This window comes from Dama dama, chromosome 12 (genome assembly GCF_033118175.1).
Source record: "Dama dama isolate Ldn47 chromosome 12, ASM3311817v1, whole genome shotgun sequence".
NCBI lineage: Eukaryota > Metazoa > Chordata > Mammalia > Artiodactyla > Cervidae > Dama > Dama dama.
Genome location: NC_083692.1, coordinates 98,961,556 through 98,987,353, shown reverse-complemented (window position 1 = coordinate 98,987,353; position 25,798 = coordinate 98,961,556). Strand labels below are relative to the sequence as shown.

Genomic DNA, 25,798 nt, shown 5'->3' with positions numbered 1-25,798 from the left:
ATTCCTACATTAAAATTAAAATCTGTCAGTTAATATCCTTGGGACCCACATGTTCCGGAGACAGATGCCCTCTACCGGGGATGCAGCTTCATAAATATTCTAACAAGGAAATCAGCAAAACCCAATACTTTGTGTGGCCCACGACTCAGGAGAAATGAGACTCACAAGGCAGAACCATTATAGGATATGTGTTGTACATGTAAAGATTTCTTTAGTTACTTATGCATAAACAAAACAGTTAACTTCTGCCTCCTAAGGACTTAGTATTACAGTATTCTTGCCTTTAAGGGTAAGATTTTTTCTTTCCAAGTAACATCTGTATTTTCTGGAGCAGGTCAGTGATGGAAGAAATGACACTTTCACTCTTGTAATGAGGTACCATTAACCAGAGGCCTTTTGTAAGGGTGTAATTTCAAACTTCATTACGGACTAAGGCAGCCACACCGCCCATTACTCAGGAAAACGTGCTTTTGTTGTCACTGTGCAATGGGCCTTACATTTTTAATGCTCCTTGTTAGAATATTTATGAAGCTGCATCCCCGGTAGAGGGCATCTGTCTCCGGAACATGTGGGTCCCAAGGATATTAACTGACAGGGTTTCATTGCCCTCACTTTCGACTTTTTGATTAGGAAAATAGAAGTTAAAGGTATAGGCCACGGACTGAAATTCTTTCTGATGTAGTTCTTATTACTAGTAAAGTACTGGAAGGAGGAGTTTTCATTTTTGTTTTCAGAGAAAAGCCTCAGCATGAAGGTAACTAGCTAGAGTCCACAACAGAAGAAGGAACATATACTCCTTGTGCTTCCTTTGAATTGTCTAGGGAATGTTCCTCTAGCAAAAGTATGTTTGCCTCAGTCAGGTTTCACCCTTGCTGGTACACCTGACCCCTCAAAAATATTTAAAGGTTCGGACTTAACTGATTAAAAATAAAATTAGTGAAATTTAGTCCTGTCCATGAACTATGCAGTGATTTAGTTCAGAATGGAAGCTGCATCTAAAAGACTTCAGGCTTGGGAGTTGCATGGACCTGGTTTTATGTCTATCCCCGGGCAATAGGTGTGGGTTCCTGCGAGAAGGGAGATATCTCCTTGCCAGCCTGACTCCTTCCCACTGACCATCTCTTCCTAACTGTGGACTCCTCAGTCCTGGGCTGTGCAGGACACTTCTCCCCCAGCAGGCCTGGTTGGTCACTGGCCGTCACAGGGTACACGGAATGCCTCGCAGGTGTAGGTTTTGGCTATGGAAATACATATGCATGTGTGTTTGTATGTGTAGTCAAAATATGAAAAATAACAGTGTTTGTTTCAAAGAATTATTAATCATCATATGACTTTGAATTGTATATTTTCTCATATTTTTCTTTAGCTATTTCTCATATTCGTATATCTTCTCATATTTTTCTTTAGCTACTTCTCATACTCAGATTAATAACCATATATCTTCAATTTTAATTTCCTTTGCATATATCATGAGAGAGGGAACTATGTTCTTGAATTTGTGAAAAATACCATGACTGTATCCTGTTAGTAGTCAAATAATAGAAATGAAAGCTTTAGTGAGGAAATATATACAGTTCAAAGACTTGAAGTGTGTTACAGATAATTTTTTACTTAACACAATTCCTCTTTAATACAGAGAAATGTAAATAGCTTTTTCCTTTTAAGCTACTTTGTTTCTGTTTTTTTTTTTTTTTTTTTCAAGGCTCCAGTTTGCTTTCCTTTGTCTCTGTTTAAGTGGGATGAATATTTGTCACTGTCTCCTGATCTGCATTATAAGAAATACAGATATCCATCCCACCGTGCTGTAACAGGGCAACCAAAAGACATCTGTTCAGTGAAAGAAATGACTCCAGACCTGTCTATTCTTTTCATTTCTGTTCTGAAACAGTTATGCCCATGTAGTCCCAGTACTGGGATGATTACCGTGTGATGCCATCTGCTGTCCCATGTCTTGGGAGCAGCAGTGTAAGAAACACCCTGGAGTGGCTTCCTCAAGAACTTAATTCAGAGTTAAAGATTCAGATAACAGTTGTTTGATTTTTGCAAGAAATACTCATGGCTTCACAGCATCAGTGCATTCTAGATGTTATTTACACATGAACCGAGCACTTGCTTTAATTTAATACTTGTTTCCCCCTCTCCCCTGTAACTCCTCACCCTTGTTTTTAGAAAGATTTGATGTATCTGCAGACTTAGTGTGGTCCATGATGGTTATTCTAGGTCCATTCAGTATCTTCACACTCATAATTGGTTGCCATTACTTAAAAAATTAAAGAGTTCATTTAAAAAATATCCAGATTTGTAGATTATCTTTTAAAAACTGACAGGGTTGATAATGTCATCCCCTGATCTCACATGACAAGTGCCTGTGCCCCCAGGCCCCTCTCCCCGCAGCTTGGCTGTCCCTCATTCTGTACTCCCTGCCAGGACCCGGCCACCCTGAGTGCTCAGCCCTCATTCTCTCTCAAACACGCGAGCGGCGTAACCAGAATGTTCTCTGCCTGCCCCGCTGCCAAGGCATTATGCCACCGTATCTAACTGTTTGAGTTTCTAGCTTTCGATCTTAAAAATAGGGAACTGTACCTGGTACTTAATGAAATTTTGAAGAACATTGCAAAGGAGAACTATTCATTGCTGTTTTACTTAGATGTTTTTATAAAATGATTTTGTTTCATGATTTAAGATTGTTTAGCAGACAGTACTGTTTCTTTAGTCAAAACCTAAATATGTTTTAAATGAGTATTTGTTTGACACATGTCTCTTGACTAAAAGAATTTAAACGGGACGAAGCCTGAAAATAACCAATATACATTTGCATATTTGTATATAAATATTAATATATCAAAAATATAAACACTACCCACTTATCTACTTATGGGTATATTAATATTTAATACATTCTTAGCTTTGAGTGATTATAATAAAATTGCTTATTCTCAAATAGCCTTTCATTTCTTCAGTTCAGTTTAGTCGCTCAGCCGTGTCCGACTCTTTGCGACCCCATGAACCGCCAGGTCTGCCTGTCCATCACCAACTCCTGGAGTTTACCCAAACTCAGGTCCACTGAGTCAGTGATGCCATCCAACCATCTCATCCTCTGTGGTCCCCTTCTCCTTCTGCCCTCAATCTTTCCCAGCATCAGGGTCTTTTCCAGTGAGTCAGCTCTTCGCATGAGGTGGCCAAAGTATTGGAGTTTCAACCTCAACATCAGTCCTTCCACTGAATACCCAGGACTGATCTCCTTTAGGATGGACTGGTTGGATCTCCTTGCAGTCCAGGGGGCTCCCAAGAGTCTTCTCCAACTCCACAGTTCAAAAGCATCAATTCTTCGGCACTCAACCCTCTTCATAGTCCAACTCTCACATCCATACATGACCACTGGAAAAACCATAGTCTTGACTAGACAGACCTTTGTTGGCAAAGTAATATCTCTGCTTTTTAATATGCTGTCTAGGTTGGTCATAACTTTCCTTCCAAGAAGTAAGCATCTTTTAATTTCATAGCTGCAATCACCATCTGCAGTGATTTTGGAGCCCCCCCCCCCCCGCCCCAAATAAAGCCAGCCACTCTTTCCACTGTTTCCCCATCTATTTGCTGTGACGTGATGGGACCGGATGCCATGATCTTAGTTTTCTGAAACTAAGTTGAGCTTTAAGCCAAGTTTTTCACTCTCCTCTTTCACTTTCACCAAGAGGCTCTTTAGTTCTTCTTCACTTTCTGCCATAAGGGTGGTGTCATCTGCATTTCATTTCTTAATAACTTCTAAATAGCTTATTTAATAACTTTTTGATACCTTTGACACCTTTGACCTTTGTGATAACTTTGATACTTTTTGACAGCACATTTAGGATGAACTGATAAAGGTAACACATGTGTGGGTGTTAACTTTAGGTGAATGTTGTTTCTTTTCAGAATAAGGCAGGAGAATGATATGGTTGATTCGGCACCACAGTGGGAAGCTGTGTTAAGGAGACAAAAGGAGAAAAACCAGGCGGACCCCAACAACAGACGATCCAGACACAGATCTCGCTCGTATGTGCTCCCTCTTTATGCCTTAATTCACAAACTCAGGACTTTCGGTAGCATGCGGATTCCGGGGCACATTGGGCTGTCCCTTTTGAGGTCTTCTAAAGTGATTCAGCTTTATGATGATTATCCTACTATTTGTTTGTCATATTTACTTTGTTTATTGTGACACTCATCAACTGCATCTGAAGGGGTAGAAGTTGGAGCACAGCCAAAGCAAAATGTCATAAACACAAGGCTATCAAAATCATGTTTTATTTTGGTTTTTAAACAAAAGTGTATATTCAGCTGAGTAAGTAGGAAGTCTCCTTTGTTCTGGAGCCAGACTGTTGGTGAAATACCTGCTGCTTCTCTCCTCTGAAGCCTGGGTCCAGGTTGAAATCGCTGTGACTAACTTCCCATCAAATTACCATTTGTGAGCAGTTGTCAGTGAGTGAGTCATTATGTCCCAGTCTTGAGATCGGCCTGCTCCTTTTGTAGCTAGGCAATGCCAAGTGTGAGCACAATTATCCCATGATGATGAGGTTGCCAGTCCCCAGGTCAATTTTCTTTTGAACTGATCATGTTTACACTTAAATATTTGCATCATCCAGATTTAGACTCCCCACTCCCACCTCTTGCTCTGAAGCATCTCTTTCTTTTTTTGATGGGCAAGAAGTAGATTTATTAATATAGGGCACTTATGAGAGATATAAGTGGGCAGGCAAGGGGACTGTGCTCCAAGAACTAAGAGGGAAAGCAGCTTTATTTATTCTGTCTATGGGTACACACTTCATAGACTGAGTATGGGCCACCCCAGAAGGTGAGAGGCCCCAGGAGATGGGCATATCCCATATCCCATAGAGAGAATGTGACCCATTTTAGAAGGTGAGAGTGAGTGGCCCCCAAGCGTGCCTTTTTAAAAAATGCATACTTCTAAAATTTATCGTTTATTTGGCTGTACTGGGTCTTTGTTGTGCAGGCGTCTGGCTGCGGCGAGTGGGGGCCACACTCCAGTTGCAGTCAGCTGGCTTCTCATTGCAGCAGCGTCTCTTCTTGTGGAGCGTGGCCTGTAGGGCGTGTTGGCTTCGTGCTCGTGGCTCCTGCGCTCTGGAGCACAGGCTCGGGAGTTGTGGGCACAGGCCTGATTGCTGCACAGCGTGCGGGACCTTCCTGGGCCAGGATCGAACTCGTGTCTCCTGCTTGGGCAGGAGACATGGTTTACAGCTGAGCCATCCCAGGGAAGGCCCAGAGCACACATTTTTAAAATGAAAAGTGAGCTGGGACTAACTACCTGTATCCCTTTATGATCCTGGGTAGTTAGATGTCTCGTGTTGCCTACATGTGGGAGGAGAGACAGTGTCTCGGGTTTTCTTTATTTTCTCAGTGAAGGAATTACACTGACTGAGCTTTGAGTGATACATCCTTGCATTCCTGGGATAAACGCCCAATAAACCTACTATCCTTTCCATATATTGCTGGTTTCTATTTAATATTATTTTGTTAAGATTTTTTTCTACATGTTCATGAGAGATTCTGAATTATAATTTTCTTATAATATTTGTGTCAGTTTTTTTTTTTTTTTTAAACAGGGCTATGCTGGTCATTTAAAATAGTTTAGGAACGTTTCCTTGTTTTCTCTATTTTCTGAGAGTATAAAATTAACAGTATTCTTTCCATAAATATTTGACATAATTTACCCAGGAAACCAACCCTTCCATGAATTTTCTTTTGTGGTAAGTCTTAAATTACAAACTGAAATTCTTTAACAGATACTGGGCTGTTAAGATTGTGTCCGCTTGTTATGTGTAGGTTTTGGTAGTATGTGTTTTTAACAGAATTTGTTCCTTTTATCTAAGTTGTCTTTTAATACAAAATTTGTTTATAATAATACTTTTAGTGTCCTTTGAACATCTGTTGTGATATTACCTCTTTCATTCCTGATGTGGATAAATTGTTTCTTCTTTTAATTTTCTGCTTAATTTTGTTTTCTAGTTTTTCAAAGAACTAACTCTGGGTTTTGTTGATTTTCTTTGTCTGTTAACCTTTTCATTGATTTCTACTCTTTATTACTTTCTTTTATGTATTTTGTCTTTTATTTTCTCTTTTTTTCATCTTCTTAAGGTGACACTGAAATCCGTGATTTCTTTGACCTTGTTTGTTTTTAGTGTAGTGTGTTATTTAATTTCCAAGTATTTGGAGATTTTCTACATATCAAATTACTATTAATTTCTACTTTAATTGTATTTTGGTTAAAATCTGTAAGATTTCAATCATTTCAAATTTATTGAGATCTATCTTAAGAGGTAGCATATAGTCTTTAATGATGAATGATCTGATGGACTTGAAAAGAGTCATTCTCAGTTGTTGGGTGTAGTCTACAAATGTCAAGTAAATCTAGCTAACTGAGAGTATTGTTTGGATGCTCTGTGACTTTACTGATTTCTTTGTCTACTTTTCAGTCAGTCATTGAGAGAGATGTTAAAATTTCCAATACTTGTGGATTTTTCTGTTTTACCCTTTAGTTCTGTCAGTTCTTGTTTCAGGTTATTTTGAAGTTCTGGCATTAGGTACACACATATTTGTGGGGGAAAAAAAAGTTTATTTTTGGTCTACCTGATAAATTGGCCTTTTTATCATTATGATGTCCTTTATTCTGGTAATACTCCTTTCTCTATGTCCATTTTACCAACAAACTTTTGTGTGTATATGTATGTATGTACTTATATAGCCATTATACTTTTTTCATCCTCACTTTTTACATGGTATATGAAATTGAAAGTCACTCAGTTGTGTCCGACTCTTTGTGACCCTATGGACTATAACCTCTGTCCATGGAACTCTCCCAGTAAGAATACTGGAGTCAGTAACCATTCTCTACTCCAGGGGATCCTCCTGACCCAGGGGTTGAATCCAGGTATCCCACATTGCAGGCAGATTCTTTACCAGCTGAGCTACTGCTTTCCAGGCGGCGCTAGTGGTAAAGAACCCACCTGCCAAAGCAGGAGACATAAGAGATACAGGCTCTATCCCTGGGTTGGGAAGATCCCCTGGAGGAGGAAATAGCAACCTGCTCCAGTATTCTTGCCTGGGGAATCCCATAGACAGAGAAGCCTGGTGGGCTATAATCCATAGGGTCACAAAGAGCTGGACATGACTGGAGTGACTTTTATTTTAGGCCTGAGTATATCTTTATGATTAAAGCCCATCTCTTGATCTCTTGTAGATTGCAGTAATTTGTCTTAAAAATTTTTTTTAAATCTAGTATGACCATCTATAACTTAAATTGAGTGTTTAGGATACTTATGGGTCATATAATTATTAATATTTGGGGTTTAAACTTTCTTTTAAATCTTACATGATAAAAATACCAGACCAGAGAGAGGGTTATCTCAGAACAATGCAAATTGTATGAGAGAATCCTGTTAATAGTATGACATGTACCTTTCTGGAATTTAGTTTTTAAAACAAACCATAAAGAGACTTCACAAATGTTTGTGGTATGACTTCTAATTGAACTTGATTATTTGACTATATAGCTGATATAGCCAAAGTACAGTTAACAAAAAATATCTATTTGAAGAGTAATTCTTTCAGAAGTTGCTCTGGCTGCTGAGTTAAAAGCAGATTGAGAAAGGAAAGGAAGCAGGAAGAGCAATTAAAAATTTTTTTCAGTGGTCCAGGTGTGAGGTGGTTTTAACTCACAAAAGATTGTGGTGGTAGAAGTGAAGTGGATGAATACACATTTTGGAAGGAGAGCTAACGGGTTCATAGTGTGAGAAATAGTGTGGATGAACTTTGGCATTGACAGATTAAGTGAGTAGCCATGCCTTTTTGCATACTTCATCCATGAGATGGAGTGAGGTGGTCTGGTATCTGTGTTTTCTGTTTCATTACGTTTGAAAAACCAAGTTGGCGATCAAATGGAAATGTCAGGTAGGCTACTAGATAGAAGTGTTAAAATTCAACAAGATTATTCATTACTTTATTTAGGACATACTGGGCTCTGCCTTCTATTTGAGTCATGACATTAAAAACCCAAGGTTTGTTGACAATTAAGACAATATCTGATTGGTGCTGTTGTTAAGAACAGACCTATGTCTACATTCTGGGCCTCTGAATGTTAGGTTATTACCTTGTCTTCATGAACTTCTTAGTGTCCATGTATACAACAGATGATACCATCCTGAAGAGATTTTGCTGAACATTAAGTCACATCACATATGTCAAGTGACAGCATAAATACTCACAATTGCAATTAAAAGTTCTCCGGGTCTCAATGTATCTGTATAAACAAGTTACTTGATTTTTTTTCCCTTTGAAATGGGGAAGAACTGAGAAAAAAGAGCAGGTTGAGGACACTCATATTAAAACTAGAATTTGAGAATTTAGGAATCTCTAGGAACCACTACAGCTTTTCTTTTAGGTGAAAACATAGAGCAGCATCTGAAGAAAGTAATTAAAACTGTTCTTTAGATGTGTCAATATTTGTAAGTATATGTAGCATTTAAGATATTTAGTACATCACATACCTGTCAGTTACTCCCCTATTTTTGAATCCTGTTGTCCTGTGTGTCAATTGCCCATGTAGAGGTATCCACTGAGGATTTAGAATGTTATAATACATTGTTCACACATGATTCACTCATTGTTTTTTTAAATCTCCAATGAAAAACTAGAAACTTGTGTTCATTATTAAATACCAGAGATACACAGTTGTATAAAATACAAAATCCTTTCTCCTAAAACACATAAACTGAAATATGATTGGATATCATTTACTTGAATGTGGGAATGGTCCTATCAATTTATTTTTCAGCTTCATTGCCATGACATCGATGTTTACATATCATTGGGAAACTTATGAAACTTCTTTTCTGCATGGGTGAATTTTTTTATTCACTGGGATATTTGGAAAAGGCATGGAAGTTGTAACAATAATATCTCACAGGTTCAACTTGTGTGTGCACGAAGGCTCAGGCTCCCTCTGGTGGCAATAATGCCTTACTACTTCTATTGAAAAATAACGTGAAAGATGAGGTTGTCAGGGTGGAATGATGTTCCCAGTTAAACACAAAACAGAAGTCTGATGCCTGAAAGATTTAGCATGAAGTCCCTGGAAGTGACTCCTGAGTGATCTTCAGCAACTAGGTTTCTGGGCTCTGTGCCTTCCTAATCTTTTTGAATTCCAAGAGGAGGAGAGGGAAGGAGAAGATTTAAGACATTGCACAATCATGTCTATTCTGACCACTCAGGAATTTGATGAACAGTTACTGAGTTAAGTGCTCTGAATGTTTTAAATAAAGATGTTTTATAAAATTGATTTTTTTTTAGTAACACATTTTCAGCTCTAAATTTCCTACTATGGCAGTGATCACAAAAATAAGTCACATGCTGTCATATGTATTATTTTCAGTATACTGTATTTGTATACTATACAAAATTTGTATTATTTGCATACTATACAAAATATAGTATATTATCTACTATAATATGGGCTTCCTTGGTGGCTCAGATGGTAAAGAATTTACGTACAATGTGGGAGAGCCGGGTTCAATGTCTGGCTCCCCTGGAGAAGGGAATGGCAACTCATTCCAGTATTCTTGCCTGGAGAATTCCATGGACAGAGGGGCCTGGTCAGTTATAATGGGGTCACAGAGAGTCGGACACAACCGAGTGACTAACACTCTACTATAATATATAGCACATATTCTATGTTATACTATTTTCTAGATAATATAATTAGAGTGTTTGGGGGATGTAGAAGAAGACTATATAGAAAAAAGAAAAATTATTTCTATGATGTCTTATCAAAGAAATCTCTCTGAAAGGTAAATATTAATTTAAGTTATTGGTATAAGGTGTGTATAAGGGATGTTTTTGAAAAATACTGGGCTAATATTAGACAGCATGTGTGTGTTTTATATACATTGTAATATACATTGTACCTATGGAAACTCATGGTTCTATTTTCTTAGAAATTTATTTGGCGAGTTCAAGTAAAACACCTGCATAACTAAGGGCCTTTAAGTTAAGAAAAATAGCTGTTAAAATTCCACAGCTTTCAGAATCCACAAAACAATGTTGAGCGGCACATCATGAGGTCATTGATGAAATGCATGCATGATGAAATCATTGATGAAATGCATGCAAATGTCAGCATAAAAATTATTCAGTTCTCATCAGCATGTAACCTGTGTTTACATTTATTAAGTCACAGGTCATCTAGCAATTGGAGGATATTAGCATTTTTTTCTTTTAGCTGTGGGATTTTCCCCTGCCTTAACACTTCTGGAAAGTGCTGGCACTTGAGAACGCAGTTTGGTTAAATACATGACTGTTACATGCCATAGCATTCAAACATGCAGACCAAATTTCTGAATCTTTTAGGACCAGTATTTATGCCTGGGAGGACTAATGTTCTTTTAAGGTAAGTGCTCAGTAGCTCAGTTGTGTCTGACTCTTTATGACCCTACGGACAGACTGTAGCCCACGAGGCTTCTCTATCCATGTGATTTTCCAGGCAAGAATACTGGAGTAGGTTGCCATTTCCTCCTCTAGGGGATCTTCCCAACTCGGGGATAGAACCTGAGTCTCCTGCATTACAAGTGGATTCTTTACCCCTGAGCCACTGGGGAAGCCCCCTCTTAAGATAACACTTTTCCAGTTTTTCTGCGATGGGAATGAAAGGCATTTCTTGTGGCATTGCAGCATTAGTAACTTTTTAAAGAAGGGAAGTGTCACTGATTCACAGTGTTGGGTTGGTCTGAGGTGTACGCAGAGCGATCAGTAGCGCGTCTGGGTTTTCAGATTCTTCTCCCGTACGGGCTGTTACAAGATGCTGAATGTGGCTCCCTGTGCTGTGCCGCGGGTCCTTGTTTATTTTATATGCAGCAGTGTTTATATGTTAGTCTCAAGCTCTTAATTTATTCCTCCCCCCAATAGTAATTTTTCAAAATTTTTAATTGGAGGATAATCGCTTTACAGTCTTTGTGATGGTTTCTGCTGTATAACAGTGTGAATCACCCGTAAGTATAAAACCTGAAAACACCCTTATTTTTTTTTTCTTTTCTGATAATTAAGGCAAGAAATTCTCTTGGCTAAAAGAAAAAAAAAATCAGACAACATAGGAAAATGTAAATAAGAAAATACAATTAGGTGCAATTCCAACACTCAGAAATATCTGTTATCTGCTTTTTGTATTTTGCTCACATTCACCATTTTCCACCACTAGGCCTGGGGTTGGCAGTCTTGGGGAATGTGTCTTCCTTGCCCCTCATTTTGTCATTCTCCTCCCCTCCTACCTCCTGCTATCAAATTATAACATTTCCTTCATTCTTTTTAAGATTTAGTTAATTCCTGTTTCAGTGGCATTCTCTCCAGCATTATTCAGTACCCACATAATGGAACTTTATGGCCATTTGGCCTCTTCCTTCCTTCACCAGACTTCGGCTGTTGTACTGCCGTGTCATACCTTTGACCAGTGGTTTTTACCCTGGGATAGTCTTTCCTCCCAGAGGACATTTGCGAAGTCTGGGGACATTTTTGGCTGCCTCACTAGAGGGTGTTACTGGCATCTTGGTGTCAAGGCTGTAGGTACTACTGATCATCCGACAGTGCTCAAGACAGCCCCCAACAACCACGGATGACATCTGACCCCAGGGTCAGCAGTGCGGAGGTCAACATACCCTGCTCTGAAGACAGTCTCAGCACTGCACCGTCCTGAAACAAGTGTGATTCCCCGCAGAATTGCTTCCTAACCTAGATGCCATGTAATACTGACTTCCTGTGAGAATCAGATGCTGGTGTATAATTACAATGGAACCGTCTTTCATCTTTCTGTATATAAACAGAATAATAGTTTAGTGCTTTTCAATATTAGTACCTTCTCTGTGGCAGTGTGGCTGACTGGGCTAATGTATTGTCTAGTGAGCCAGATCAGCCACATGTAGGAAAGGCAGATTCCATATAGGAAATTCTTCCAAAGAAGCATTTTAAGTTTATTAAGCATACAATTTTATTTTTGATAACAAACTCTACCTTTAACAATACCATATTTTATATGTCTGAGACCAAGGCTTTGTTCCCTTTCTCTTATCTTCTGTGTTTTGACTCCTTTTGAGTGAATTAAAAGCTCTACAGATTTTTTTTTTTCTTTCTCTACAAAGGAAAAAACTACTTAGTTCAGTTGCGAGAAAGTAGTTTATTGTATTCTGTGGGCTCAGAAAGACCTAACAGAAAGTCTCAGAGGTGCCCTTATTAACTGGGAAAAATGAAAGCAATGATAATATCATATGCTGAAAGTGATATTGAGCCCAGAAATGCTGATACAGATTATAAATTTAAAATTCCACAGGAGAGCGTATCGGTGGCTTTATTTACCTGCAGGCATTTTAATTGTTAGGGTTTAGGTCTTTTCTTTGGGCCTTTGTTAGAACTTGGTTCTCTTGAAAGGACTGATAAAAGCTTATCATTTTCTCACTGGGGCAAAAAAAAATCATTCTGTGGCAACAGTTGCTGTGATCATAGATTTCTAGTTCTTACTGCTCTTATGGGGACCCTGAACACCGGAATGCTGGCTTTGAATTTATCATTCTAGAAAGTTAAACATGGTGGTACAGTTTCTATTCAAGTAGTTCTTAGAGAAGAAATTTGTACAGTCTACAGACGGGGTGGAGAAGGGCATGTGGGAAGATGGCAGCACGGGCCACAGACGTGTCCCAGTACTTGTGAGCCCACATCTCAGCCCAGAAATGCAATGTCAGGTGCAGTGAGAAAGGGCAGCGAGTCAGTGGCACACAGTCTGCCAGCCTGGCTGTCCCACCGTTTTCTTTTCCCTTGTGGTGTTGCTTCTACTATGTAATCACAGATCGCATCGGGACTTTTCCATATTAATACAATCAAGGTGAATTCTTTTGATATAACTGAGTAGTTAGAAGGACCAGAAACAGAAGCCTCAAATCAGTCTTCATTGTAAAACCACCACTGGAGAGTGTGTAGATTTGCCCCGCTACTGCTAAGCTCTTCATTAAATGGAGCCCTGGTTGTGGCTGATTTTCATGTCTTTTCTTTTTTTTCAGTCGACTAGCAGATAAATTGTCTGGTATTTTCGTACTAACCGTCCCACATTAGCTCTCCTTGTTCAGCCTTTCCTTGTCTGGTATCAGCTGGCAGAGAAGAACTTCACGGTCTGGAAACCAGTAATATTGCGGCTTTGCTGAAGTTAGAGATTAGATCATTGGACGAAGCATGTGTGCCGAGACGAGTGTTGTTCTTTCTATTTATAGGAGAAGTCCTGATATCCAAGCAAAAGAAGAGTTATGGAAGCATATCCAGTGAGTACTGTTTTTAAAACCCACATGGTTTGAAGGCACTTGTAAGGACACAGAGAGGCAGCCCCGGGTGAAGCCTGCGAGGTGGGCTTCACGGCCGTCACTGTGGGGGGCCCGGCACTCCATGGTGGCACCTCAGCAGGCAGCCCCGCCACCTCTCCCGAGGCCAGTCAGCCCTGCCTGGGAATGAGCCTCAGATGGGCCCCACTGTGCAAGTAAATACCAAGGAAAGGACGCCTGCTCCGGGAGAGAGAAGCAGATCCTTCTAGGGAGATAGGGGATGCTGGAGAGTCATCTACATCCTGAATAAAGAAAAATTGCAAGAGGGTAGAAGAGCTACCGAAAAGGTTTTCCTCCCATTTTTTCCTTAAACACATACCAGTTTCTTTGGTTTATTTTTTTAAGTTTTATTTATTTCTATATTTTAGTTTTTGGCCACAGCATGTGGAATCTTAGTTCCCTAACCAGGGATTGAACCCATACCCCCTTCATTAGAAGGCAGACTCCCAACCACTGGACTGTCAAGGAAGTCCTAAATGGACCCTAGTTTTCTTAATCTTCATTCCTGGCTTATATCTCTATTAGTTTTATTAACACTGCGTTATAAGACAAGATTCAGTTCAGTTCAGTCGCTCAGTCCTGTCTGACTCTTTGCGACCCCATGGACTGCAGCACGCCAGGCCTCCCTGTCCATCACCAACTCCCGCAGTTTACTCAAATGAGTCAGCTCTTCACATGAGGTGGCCAAAGTATTGGAGTTTCAGCTTCAACCTCAGTCCTTCCAATGAACATTCAGGACTGATCTTCTTTAGGATGGACTGGTTGGATCTCCTTGCAGTCTAAGGGACGCTCAAGAGTCTTCTCCAACACCACAGTTCAAAAGCATCAATTCTTTGGTGCTTAGCTTTCCTTAGAAAAGAAAGCTTTTCTTTTTGTTAAAGAAAGCTGAGACAAGATTAGAAAGGTGAAAAACTCACCTGCCGATTGTAAATGGTGTTAGTGTTTATGTCAAAACTTTCATTCTCTTGCTCATTCCCTTCTAGAAAAGAGCTTGTGGATCCATCTGGACTGTCAGAAGAACAATTAAAAGAGATTCCATACACTAAAATAGAGTATGTCTTTGAAAATCTATCTTAAAAAGTTTTATTAATATTTGTAACTGAGTAATCCATTCTTACTCTTCAGAGGTGTTCCTTGCGGTGCTTTGTCTTTACATTTTAACTGAAATTAAAAATAACTATAGAGGAAGAAGTAGAAAATGGTGTACTAAATTAATTATTGTCGCTCTATCCTGAGGTCACTCTCTCCTATAGCTGCCTGTTTGTGGGTGGCCCACTTGTCCTGGGTGTTTCCCACTAATTAAGTACAGCAGTACTGTATGATCTTCATTGGCTGAATCCACAGATTCAGACTGTAAAGGGGCATGGGGGTTTTCAACTTCGCTTAGGGCTGGTATCCCTAACCAAGCATTATTCAGGGGTCAGCTGTATGATAAAGTTTTATTTTCATTTTATGATGGAGGTAGTTTCCTTTTGTTAACTTATGAAATGAAAGCCATTTAGGCTTTCCAAGCTCAGAGAGATCAGGTTTTTAAAACGCTCAGTTATTACTCCTTCGCAGTTAGAATATTAAGGAAAACCCCAAGTCGGTCCCATTCTGACTTCCGGTTTCTCTTTGCTTGCTCAGGACGCAAGGTGACCCAGTCCGCATCCGGCACTCTCATTCACCGAGAAGTTACCGCCAGTATCGCAGGTCCCAGTGCTCGGATGGAGAGCGGTCTGTCCTCTCAGAAGTGAAGTAAGTGGGCAGGTGTGAGTACGCCATCACCTTCACGGCTTCAGGGTAGCAGAGTACAAGGGAACTGCAGTGATAGAAATGTTCTGTATCTATGGACATGGAGTATTTGGAATGTGGCTAGTGTGACCTAGAAACTAAAAACCTAATATTTTTAATTGTGATTAATTTGAACGTAAGCAGCAGTGTGTGGCTGGTGGCAACCATATTGGATAGCACAGACCTAGACTGTAATTATACTGAATTATGGCCTTTCCAAGGGCTTCCCAGCTGGCCCGAGTGGTAACAAAAAACCTGCCTGCCAATGCAGGGGATATAAGAAACACAGGTTTGATCCGTGGGTCAGGAAGATTCCCTGGAGGAGGGCATGGGCCTGGAGAACCCCATGGACAGAGGAGCCTGACGGGCTGCAGTCCATGGGGTCATATAAAGTCGGACACGACTGAAGTGACTCAGCATGCATGCATTGCCCTTCCAAACTGTGCACTGAGGCTTTTAGAAGACAGAAAAAAGGCATGAGCTATTCTATTTTGAATAATAAATGCACCCATATTAGAAATTGGCATAACAGTTTCTTTTTGCATTGATGGCATTTCATCTTTTCTTTTACTATAGCAAATATTATGTGTTACAGTAGTTCGTGTTGTTTAGTTTTTCTTTTGAGAAAAATAGCCATATTTCAGCTTAATATGATAAATGCTATGTTTTAAATGAATGTGTTAACAAAATAATTATGCATCCATTTATGAAAGTACTGTCTGTGTGTTAGTCACTCAGTCATGTCTGCCTCTTTATGACATCATAGTCGGTAGCCTGTCAGGCTCCTCTGTCCATGGAATTGTCCAGGCAAGAATAATGGAGTGGGTTGCCATTTCCTCCTCCAGGAGTTCTTCCCAACCCAGGGATCGAATCCGGGTCTCCTGCATTGCAGGCAGCTTCTTTACCGTCTGAGCCACCAGGGAACCCCATGGAAATTTGTGTACTTGATATTGCTGGGTAGGAATGTTAACCATTAAGCTCAGAATTAAGACTTAAAACTGAAATAAACATTAACAAATTGGGAGATAGACTAGCCCATCAGAGAGAGATATAGGTCAGGTTTTGTTTTTTTAATTTTTTGTTTGCTTGTAAAATGTAGAACATTGTTGTCCATAGCTCCACAGCTGGGTTTTTTTTTTAAATAAAAAAGAATACATGGCCAGTAAGTATTTCTCTAGGAACAAATCAAAAAGCCATTTATATACATACCACAGTAAGAAAAGCACATACTTATAATTTATTCTTGGTTCTTCTACTTATTTGCTGTGATTTGAGGTAAATTACTTAACCCGTTGAACTTAATTCAAAAACATTTATTAAATGCCTCACTGTGTAAAGCACTGTGGTAGTAACTATAAGGAATGCAAGATATCTAAAACCTGTTTACTTTGCTATAGGCTTTTTCCAACTCAAATTGTGCTTCTAGGTACTATCTCAGTCATTAATTCTAAAACTCACTCTCTGCAGTTCAAAAACCGATCTTGTACCTCCACTTCCTGTGACCCGTTCTTCAGATGCTCAGGGTTCTGGTGGTTCCACAGTTCATCAGGTAGGAAATAATAGGTTTTAAGAGGGTATGGTATTGATGACGAGGTTCCATGTTTTAAAAAATAGCATGTATAAAATGTGGAAGGAGAAGAAGGAGGGGTGTGTGGTCAAGACAAGGCACACCTGGGAAGTTCGAGGTTTATAAACAGACGATGTTTATAATGGACCAGTATCACCTTGATGTTTGCAGTGGACTGTTTGGATCATGGATCCCTCTGAAAGGCAATTATAACTACTGTCTTTTTTCCCATAAAAATGTGTGTAAGCATTCATTTCAAGCACATAAGCATACAATTCAGGAAGTTCATGGACAACCTAAGAACCCTGACTTCAGCATATCTATCATTCACTATGCTTAACTTGATTCATTTTTGTTGTTAATGACTTGCTGATGCTGCTCTGTGCGACCCCATAGATGGCAGCCCACCAGGCTCCCCCGTTGCTGGGATTCTCCAGGCAAGAATGCTGGAGTGGGTTGCCATTTCCCTCTCTGATGCATGAAAGTGAAAAGTGAAAGTGAAGTCTCTCAGTCGTGTCCGACTCTTGGCGACCCCATGGACTGCAGCCCACCAGGCTCCTCTGTCCATGGGATTTTCCAGGCAAGAGTACTGGAGTGGGGTGCCACTGCCTTCTCTGGTTAATGACTTGAGCCAAGGACCAATTTTCTCTTGATGCTGATGAAGCTGTTAAAGTGCTGCACTCAATATGCCAGCAAATTTGGAAAACTCATCAGTGGCCACCTCCAAAGAAAGGCAATGCCAAACAATGTTCAAACTATTGCACAGTTGCACTCATCTCACACACAAGCAAAGTAATGCTCAAAATTCTCCAGACCAGGCTTCAACAGTATATGAACCGCGAAATGCCAGATATTCAAGCTGGATTTAGAAAAGGCAGAGGAACCAGAGGTCAAATTGCCAACATTCGTTGGATCATCAAAAAAGAAAGAGAGTTTCAGAAAAACATCTACTTCTGCTTTATTTGCTATGCCAAAGCCTTTGACTGTGTGGATCACAACATACTGTGGAAAACTCTTAAAGAGATGGGAATACTAGACCACCTGACCTGCCTCCTGAGAAATCTGTATACAGTTCAAGAAGCAAACGTTAGAGCTGGACATGGAACAAGACTGGTTCCAAATCAGGAAAGGAGTACATCAAGGCTGTATATTGTCAGCCTGCTTATTTAACTTGTATGCAAAAGTTAAACATCATGAGAAACGCTGGGCTGGATGAAGCACAAGCTGGAATCCAGATTGCCGGGAGAAATATCAATAACCTCAGATATGTAGATGACATCACCCTTATGGCAGAAAGCAAAGAAGAACTAAAGAGCCTCTTGATGAAAGTGAAAGAGGAGAGTGAAGAAGTTGGCTTAAAACTCAACATTCAGAAAACTAAGATCATGGCATATGGTCCCATCACTTCATGGCAAATAGATGGGGAAACAATGGAAACAGTGACAAACTTTATTTTTTGGGGGTCCAAAATCACTGCAGATGGTGACTGCAGTCATGAAATTAAAAGACGTTTGCTCCTTAGAAGAAAAGCTATGACTAACGTAGATAGCATTATTAAAAAGCAGACATAACTTTGCCAGTAAAGGTCCATCTAGTCAAAGCTATGGTTTTTCCAGTAGTCATATATGGATGTGAGAGTTGGACTATAGAGGAAGCTGAGTACCGAAGAATTGATGCTTTTGAACCGTGGTGTTGGAGTGGGAAAGATTGAAGGCGGGAGGCGAAGGGGACGACAGAGGATGAGATGGCTGGATGGCATCACCAACTCGATGGACATGAGTTTGGGTAAACTGCAGGAGTTGGTGATGGACAGGGAAGCCTGGTGTGCTGCGGTTCATGGAGTCGCAAAGAGTCGGAGATGACTGAGTGATTGAACTGAACTGAACTGAACTGAGCAAGGACAGAAGAAGCCTGTGCCAGTTTAGGTTAGGTTCCCTAGGAAGAGATTCTGTGATGGAGGTTTGCATGGGGGAGGTTTATTGAAAAGTGCTTTTAGGATCAAAGTTGTCGGGGCATAAAAGATAGGCAAGAGTTTCACTGAGTGGTAGAGTCCCAGGAAAGGCATCAGATGGTCCCGTGGGGAGCTCTGGAGCCAAGATGGCCCTTCCGATTCCTCCCACCTGGAGATGAGGGGGCTGGACCTTAAACACTCACCATGTAGCGAGTGACTGGATAAAGGGTGCCCTGGGAGGGGGGCCTGACTATGGCCTGACCACCTTCAGTCCAGGGTGGGGCTCAGTTTTGAGCTGTATGGCAGCTGTCTCTCCAAGCTGCTGGGGAATGACTGCCTCAGTCTGGAATAGAGATCTGCGTGGTTAACCACAGCTTCCACTAAAATCTGCCTAATTTTTGATTAATCTGGGAGAGCTAATAGGTTGTCCAAACAATTCAAGTCGATAGCAATTAAAAAAAAATTACATTCATGACTAGTAGTTTAGACTTAACCTTCAGACAGGACCTGCACTGGTGTCTCTCCACACACCACTTGTGTGGCTTTGAACGTTGTTTAACTTCTAAGACTAAATTCTTTGGAATGTGGATAATAACTACCTCTTGAGGTTGCTAGGAGGATTAATAAGCCCTGTTATTTTTCAGAGCTCCTTTTTTTCTTGGTCTTAAATTTAAGTTGGCTTCAATACAAATGAGAATTTCATTGTATTTCTGCTTTTCTAACTAGACTGTCTAAGTCACTCAGTCATGTCTGACTCTTTGCGACCCCATGGCCTATACAGTCCATGGAATTCTCCAGGCCAGAATACAGGAGTGGGTAACGTTTCCCTTCTCCAGAGGATCTTCTCAGGGATCAAACCCAGGTCTCCCACATTGCAGGCAGATTCTTTACAAGCTGAGCCACAAGGGAAGCCCAAGAATACTGGAATGGATAACCTATCTCTTCTCCAGCAGATCTTCCTGACCCAGGAATCGAACCAGGGTCTCCTGCATTACAGGCAGATTCTTCACCAACTGAGCTATCAGGGAAGCCCCCAATCACCACTTAGGAATCTCAAAAAACTTACATGAAATGTTGAAAGAATAGCTGTCACTTTGCTGCACACGGGAACAACTCCCATTCATCTTCTGATCAATGGCACTGAATCTAAGCTTGTCTCTGGGACACCTTTGATTCTGAATTCAACAACTGTCTAGTGAGCACATCTAAGGAATGACAAGGCACTCACTGGAGCAGTCAGCAAACTAGAGCCCATAGGATAAATTAAGTTTGCAGCCTGCTTCTGTACGGTCCAGGAGCTAATTACTTTTGTTTTTAAAGGGTTGCTTGCAGGGAAGGAAAAACAGTATGCAATAGAGACAGGTGGCAGTCTATGACCTGGCCCTTGATAGAAGATGGTGACTCTTGGCCTTGACACATAACAGTGAACAGGTGAAACAAAACCAAAAACTTGGTAAGCACTGTGAAGAAACAAAGGTCTGAGTTAGAAAATAGACAGGTGACTTCACTTTAGATAGATATGGCAAAGGCCATCTCAGAAAGTAACCTGGAAAGTGGAAACCCGCAGGTGAGGAGGAACCAACCACGTGAGAACTCGTGGAAGGCTGATGGAAGCAGAAGGAAGAGCATGATAAAAAAGTGCTGAGGCTGGGAAGGGCCTCGGTGTCTGAGGTCTGAGCACAGTGAAGGCGGAGGAGGGCAGATAATGCAGAGCCTTGGACGCCGTGGGAAAAAGTTTGTTTGGATTTTGTTCTGTATTATTCTTTGTGCCAAAAGGAAATTGCTGATCTGATTGCCATGTGGAAAAAGGATGCAAGTGACATGGGGAAGTGGGAAAGTTGCATTTCCTAAGTTCCACGATGATGCCAGTGTTCTGCCAGTGGCCTAGCCTGCCTACACCTCATCTCACTTTTTTATGCAGGAGGCTGGTTAAAGTGGGATAGATTTGGGACTTTGATTCATTTCTCTTACGGTTTACAGACAGAATGATAGGTTCAACGCTTAACAAAAACGGTAGTGATTCTTCTATCTTAACTCCATATTCCCCTGCCCTGAGTCTCATGCTCTGGTGTCCTCCTCCTACCTCTCTGGTTATCTAAAAATCTTCTATCCCAAACAGATGTTTGACTCCAAAATTAGCTTGATTTGATGCAAAATTGTACAATCAGTGCTTCTTTGAGTAAAATTAAGCCAGTCCCATAACAGATAAAAGACAACTTCTTAGAGGGTGGCTTCAGTCCAAAGGAATCCCAAAATAATAGAATTCTGCAGTGTAGCTCATTATGTGTGGGGAGATACTTTGGGGGAAGTAAATATGCTTGTTTAGCCCAGATCTACTGACAGGTTAGGCCATCTGCAGAGAAGGCAGGAGCAGACAGGCTTGTTAGGCAGGGGGCGCTGTGGCCGCACCTCTGTTTCCCAGGGCCTACACCACAGCTGTGGGAGGGGCACGCGAGCCTCTTGAGCTGCAGCCCTGGGTGTGGCGCTCAGGGCCCGGGTCCTCAATCACACCTCTCCCTGAGGGCCCCCCCTTTGAGGGACCCCACCCCAGCCACCAGGGAGCCCTCAGTGATGAGGACACCCAGGGCATTGTGTTGGAGGGGTTTCTTCGGTACTACTGAAAATATAATCAGGGAAGATTAAAAATTATCCCGAAGTCCCCTCTCTTCATCTCTCTGCCCCTCCTTGGAAAAGAGGCCTGAGAGCCTCTCAGTGGAAATGACACTTAATTGGGGGAATGGATTGAGATTTATGCCTAATTTTCATTAACAAAATTTTTTATGCACATGTAACTTTTTAAGATTTAAACACATATTGTTTATCATAATTATTTAAATAAAGGGAATACTTGTACAGCCTGGTATCACACTTTTCCTAAATATAACTTGGTGTCTTAGTTATTTCTAATGCGTTAATAAAATTTACTTGGCTGTAGTTTCTTCTCTGAATCTTACTTTTTTTTCCAAATATTGTTTTCCAGAGAAGAAACGGGTCTAAAGATAGCCTGACTGAAGAAAAATCTCAGACATCTACAAGCAATATGGCTGGAAAACACACAGCAAAAACAATAAAAACTATCCAAGCTTCACGCCTCAAGATAGAGACTTAATCCCAGTGAAGGGCTTGGGATGGGGGTGGGAAGGGTATGTGTGCCACCTTTACTTTTAAACTGTGAATTATAATTATTGAAATATCTTGGACCTGCAGAAGTGTTTCTTCAGAAGAAAATAATGGAGTCTATTGCATCTTTTAAAGGTTTAATTACAGTATATTTGTGCCTAAGGGCCTTTTTATTTGGTAACTGGAAAGATGGTAGTCTTATAAAGCCTTTTTCATTTGATGCTGTTTACCTTCCTGGAAACTCCCAAGTATCTTGTCTGCCACAACCAAGACCAGAGGCTTCAGATCAAAGTTCTGGAATTGTGGACTGTGGCCAGGTAGCTATGCAGCAGTACACTAAGGGGGACGAAGATTCTTCCCTAGTCTGGGTAGATCTCTGCCTGGGCACAAGTGCATGACTGAGGGATCACTTTCACACTGCAGATATTTTTATTCACGTTAATGTTCTTTGTAATACTGTATTTTGTGGCATTAAGTTTCACTGGTAATTTGCAAATGTTAAAAAAAAGTGCTGCTTTTAATTTCTAGTGTCCTTGTCTTGTTATGTGCGGATTTTACTTCACCTCAGCTTATGAACTCATGACCTTCAACCTGAAAGGTCTGCCTGGCTAACTCTTCCAAAGCACTATTTCAGACCTTTCCTCTTGGCAGATGAATGCAGTCTACAGGGAAGACATACAGGATCTTTCATCTCCCCCTGACACAAAGGACAAACCTCGTCGTGGCTGCCATCAACCACCCATGTCCTTCCTTTTCTCCTGTCACTCTACCTATGGTCTGGAGCCCAGCTCCTTCAGCCTTCTCATCCCTTCTGCCTCATGTATTCAACAGATTCAACCTCTTCCTGTCAGCTAGACTACCATCTAAAGACAGCCAAATCTCACCACCAGACCCTTTTCAGCTACCACTTTGTTCTCTCCCATTTCATGATTCTGGAAAGGATTCTTGGTAGCCAGTGTGCTCAACTCATCTCCTAATGTGCCATCTCAAATACGGATTCTTCCCCACTGTTCCACTAAAGCAGACCTCAGACATTACCTTCATGTCACCAAACCCCAAGGTTAACTTTCAGGCTGTGCTCCATTATTTTTACTTTAATGCATTTCCCATTGCTCCTGCCATTCTGTCCTTTCCAGCTCCCCCTACTCTACCACATCGGCAATTGAGCCTCTTAAATCTGACCCTCATGGATCACACTTACTCCTGTGGCCAAATTTTATTCATATAGCTTAGACTACAGACTTCTCTGGTGGCTCAGACAGTAAAAGCATCTGCCTACAATGCGGGAGACCCGAGTTTGATTCCTGGGTTGGGAAGATCTGCTGGAGAAAGGAAAGGCTACTCACTCCAGTATTCTGATCTGGAGAATTTCATGAACTGTATAGGCCACAGGTCACAGAGTTGGACAAGAGTGAGCGACTTTCACTTTCTTTCAGACTACAGACCAGTGTAGTACCAAGGAGTCACTTAGATTTCTAAGGCGATTCAAATAGACTAGCTCAAAAAGCAACTCCTCCAGCTCATCTGTGAATGTACAAGACTACACACCTAGCAATCATTACAGACACATCCTTCATTACTAACTCCTGTCTGCTGTAGTTTCAACGATCCCTCTTCCCTAACTTTACCACCGCCCTTATCCAAGGTGGTCATCTCTGGCATAGACAGACTATGGCATACAGTAGTAGCCTCCAGTTGGCCCACAGCACTGCTTTTCTTGCAGACGTACATTTCCATCATGGCTTTCCCATGCTTTCAACAGAGCCTTACCGTGATCTGTCCCCTTTTATCTTTCAGTGAAAGAATGTTATGTTCTAGCAGTTAAATCGTAACACACAAACCTCCAAGAAGAACATTATTTTATTTACAGTCCCACTGCTTTATATGTACATTTATGGGCTGTCCAAAAGCACTATTTTTTAAAAGCAATCCTGGAAATTTTAAATACTCTAAGCAGCTCCTGAAGATCAAGTTGTCAAATTCCTCACCAAGGACAGCCTAAAAGAAAAAAATAAGGCACTCCATTTGACAAGTGAACATTTACTTCAAGACTTATAAACTCAGTACATACTTCTTTCCTGCATTAAGTCATGCACTTCTGGACTTCATACATCACCATAAAACATGCTTGAGGTCTGGCCAAGTGGTCTTTAAAATTTCAGCTGCTACACATAAAATCATGTAAAGATTTCATGATAAATGGCACGAGGGTATCCCATTTGCACTTAACAATCTGTTTACAGCAGTACTAATATTAATGAACAATTAACAATTTTAAACTAATACCCACCAGAGAAGGACCCCCGATCTAGAAAGATAAAATTCACGTTGCTGTTAACTGCTGTTATGACAACAACTATCAATAGTTCAAAACTATCACCCTACCTTAGGTCAACTTTGCACTTCCAGATAGTTAAGTATTCGGCTGGCAGCAGTCTATGCTTCCAGCGTCCATCTTTCACCTGAACAAAAATTAAAGCCGGTTAAGAGAAAGGTACACTTAACTTGGCAGAATCAAAACCACATGTGTAAATAATATGAGTATATGTTACTTAAGCAGCTCCTACACCGAAGATATCAAATACAAGGGTAGGAAAAAAAGCTGCGGAAGTGTTTGGTTTACGCCTTTTTTGACACCACATCCACTAGTTTCCAAAAGTGAATGGGCAACACAAAGGCGGTAAGAATACCACGTAAGGAATGCTGCGTGGCGCCGAGGTGCTAACCCTTCACTGTTCTGAAGGCAACTAAGCCCAGTTCTACATTTTCGTCTACGACTCAGAATCTAACTGGGTAAGGAAGGCTTAATTACTCTATTAGATGACTAAAACATTAAAACCTCGAGGCAACTGATCCTTTCTGTAAGAACATGAAAACTCACCTGCAAGGATGGTGATACTCATTTCCGCCAAATTCTGCACCATGACATAGTTATCAAGTTATCTACACCTGAAATGGCACTCTCGCGTGGACCTGATTTCACACCGCGACATGGTCGGCATACGTGCTGTACACGGTGAAGCCTTTCCCTTTCACACGCACAAAATCCCCGCATTAGAAATTCCCTGACACACAGTCGATAAACTCAAAAGCCCCCACCCCCATCGCCCCGTCTCCTAGCATGGAAAAGAAGACTCGGGGCCGCTTGGAGCCTCCTGAGGTCTCAACAACGTGGCGGAGGCCAAAGCAGGCCGCTGCCCTCTACGCGTTCAGGTCCCGGGAGCATCTTGCCCGGTCCGGTCTCGGCAGCAGCCTCCCAAGACTCGGGGAAGCCGCATGGTCCTGCGCGGCGCCCCGGCCCTCAGAGGCCTGGCTGCGGGACGACCCGAGTCACGCGAAGCTCCAGCAAACGAACATCCCCGCCGAGAGCCGAGGCTAGAAAGGATGCGCCCCCTTCCCACAATGCTTTTCTACGACTGGAAGGACCCACTGCTAGAGGCGTGCGGGGAGGGCGGACTGCACCATCGACACGCGCGCCCTCGCGAGACGCCGCCGTGTGGCCGGAGGGCGAATTGCTCAGTGATGGGCAGAGGGGCGGGGCGGCACCGGCAGAGTTGTGCGGGGCGCGGCTTCTCAGCCCGCGCGCCGGAGGAGTCCGGCGAGCCGTTCCTTCTGCGGGAGGGGAGGTTTTTCTTCCAGTGTGGATGCTCAACCACCCCTCCTCCCGGTGTCAAGAGCACGCGGTCCGCGCTGAGCTGCGGGTGTAGTCCAGAGGACCGGAGACCTCGTGTTCTGAGGGAGGAGAGACAGCTCACCGTCTCCAGCTGAGGAAGAGTAAGGTCATTAATTCCAGAAATATTTATTGGGTGTATACTGTGCTTCATGCTCTGTTCTAAATGCCTGAGAGCCAGGTGTGAATGAGACAGAGTTCCTGTCTCACATTCTGTTTCTGTGAGAAAGACACGAAACAGGTAACGTGCATCCCGTAAGTAAGTTCCTCAGTGTAAGTGCCAAGACGGAAACAAAGGAGGCGAAAATGTGATAGAGCCG

The 25,798-nt window shown here is 41.5% G+C and overlaps 1 protein-coding gene, 1 long non-coding RNA gene, 1 other non-coding gene and 1 pseudogene across 6 annotated transcripts in view; 2 read left to right on the top strand and 2 right to left on the bottom strand.

Moving 5' to 3' along the window:
• EPB41L4A (erythrocyte membrane protein band 4.1 like 4A) overlaps positions 1 to 22,329 on the top strand; it is a 254,167-nt gene extending 231,838 nt beyond the window's left edge. For 2 of the 3 annotated variants that reach the window (XM_061158196.1, XM_061158195.1), the window contains 6 exons: positions 3,913 to 4,032; positions 13,293 to 13,340; positions 14,381 to 14,449; positions 15,024 to 15,134; positions 16,638 to 16,719; positions 21,669 to 22,329. In XM_061158196.1, coding sequence (XP_061014179.1) covers positions 3,913 to 4,032; positions 13,293 to 13,340; positions 14,381 to 14,449; positions 15,024 to 15,134; positions 16,638 to 16,719; positions 21,669 to 21,797 — 559 coding nt within the window. In that variant the 3' untranslated portion in view covers positions 21,798 to 22,329. The remainder of the gene's footprint in view (positions 1 to 3,912; positions 4,033 to 13,292; positions 13,341 to 14,380; positions 14,450 to 15,023; positions 15,135 to 16,637; positions 16,720 to 21,668) is intronic. The other variant, XM_061158197.1, reaches the window with a different exon arrangement.
• A 1,321-nt stretch (positions 22,330 to 23,650) lies between these two features.
• LOC133067137 (uncharacterized) lies at positions 23,651 to 25,273 on the bottom strand (annotated as a pseudogene).
• Positions 24,352 to 24,488, bottom strand: LOC133067553 (small nucleolar RNA SNORA13). The gene has a single exon (XR_009695335.1). It is a non-coding gene; the product is annotated as a small nucleolar RNA SNORA13 (small nucleolar RNA).
• Positions 25,274 to 25,385: 112 nt separating the features above from the next.
• LOC133066788 (uncharacterized) overlaps positions 25,386 to 25,798 on the top strand; it is a 201,248-nt gene continuing 200,835 nt past the window's right edge. Inside the window, exon 1 of one of the 2 annotated variants that reach the window (XR_009695203.1) lies at positions 25,386 to 25,582. This is a non-coding gene — a long non-coding RNA (uncharacterized LOC133066788). Of the gene's footprint in view, positions 25,588 to 25,798 lie in introns of both variants that reach the window. The other variant, XR_009695204.1, reaches the window with a different exon arrangement.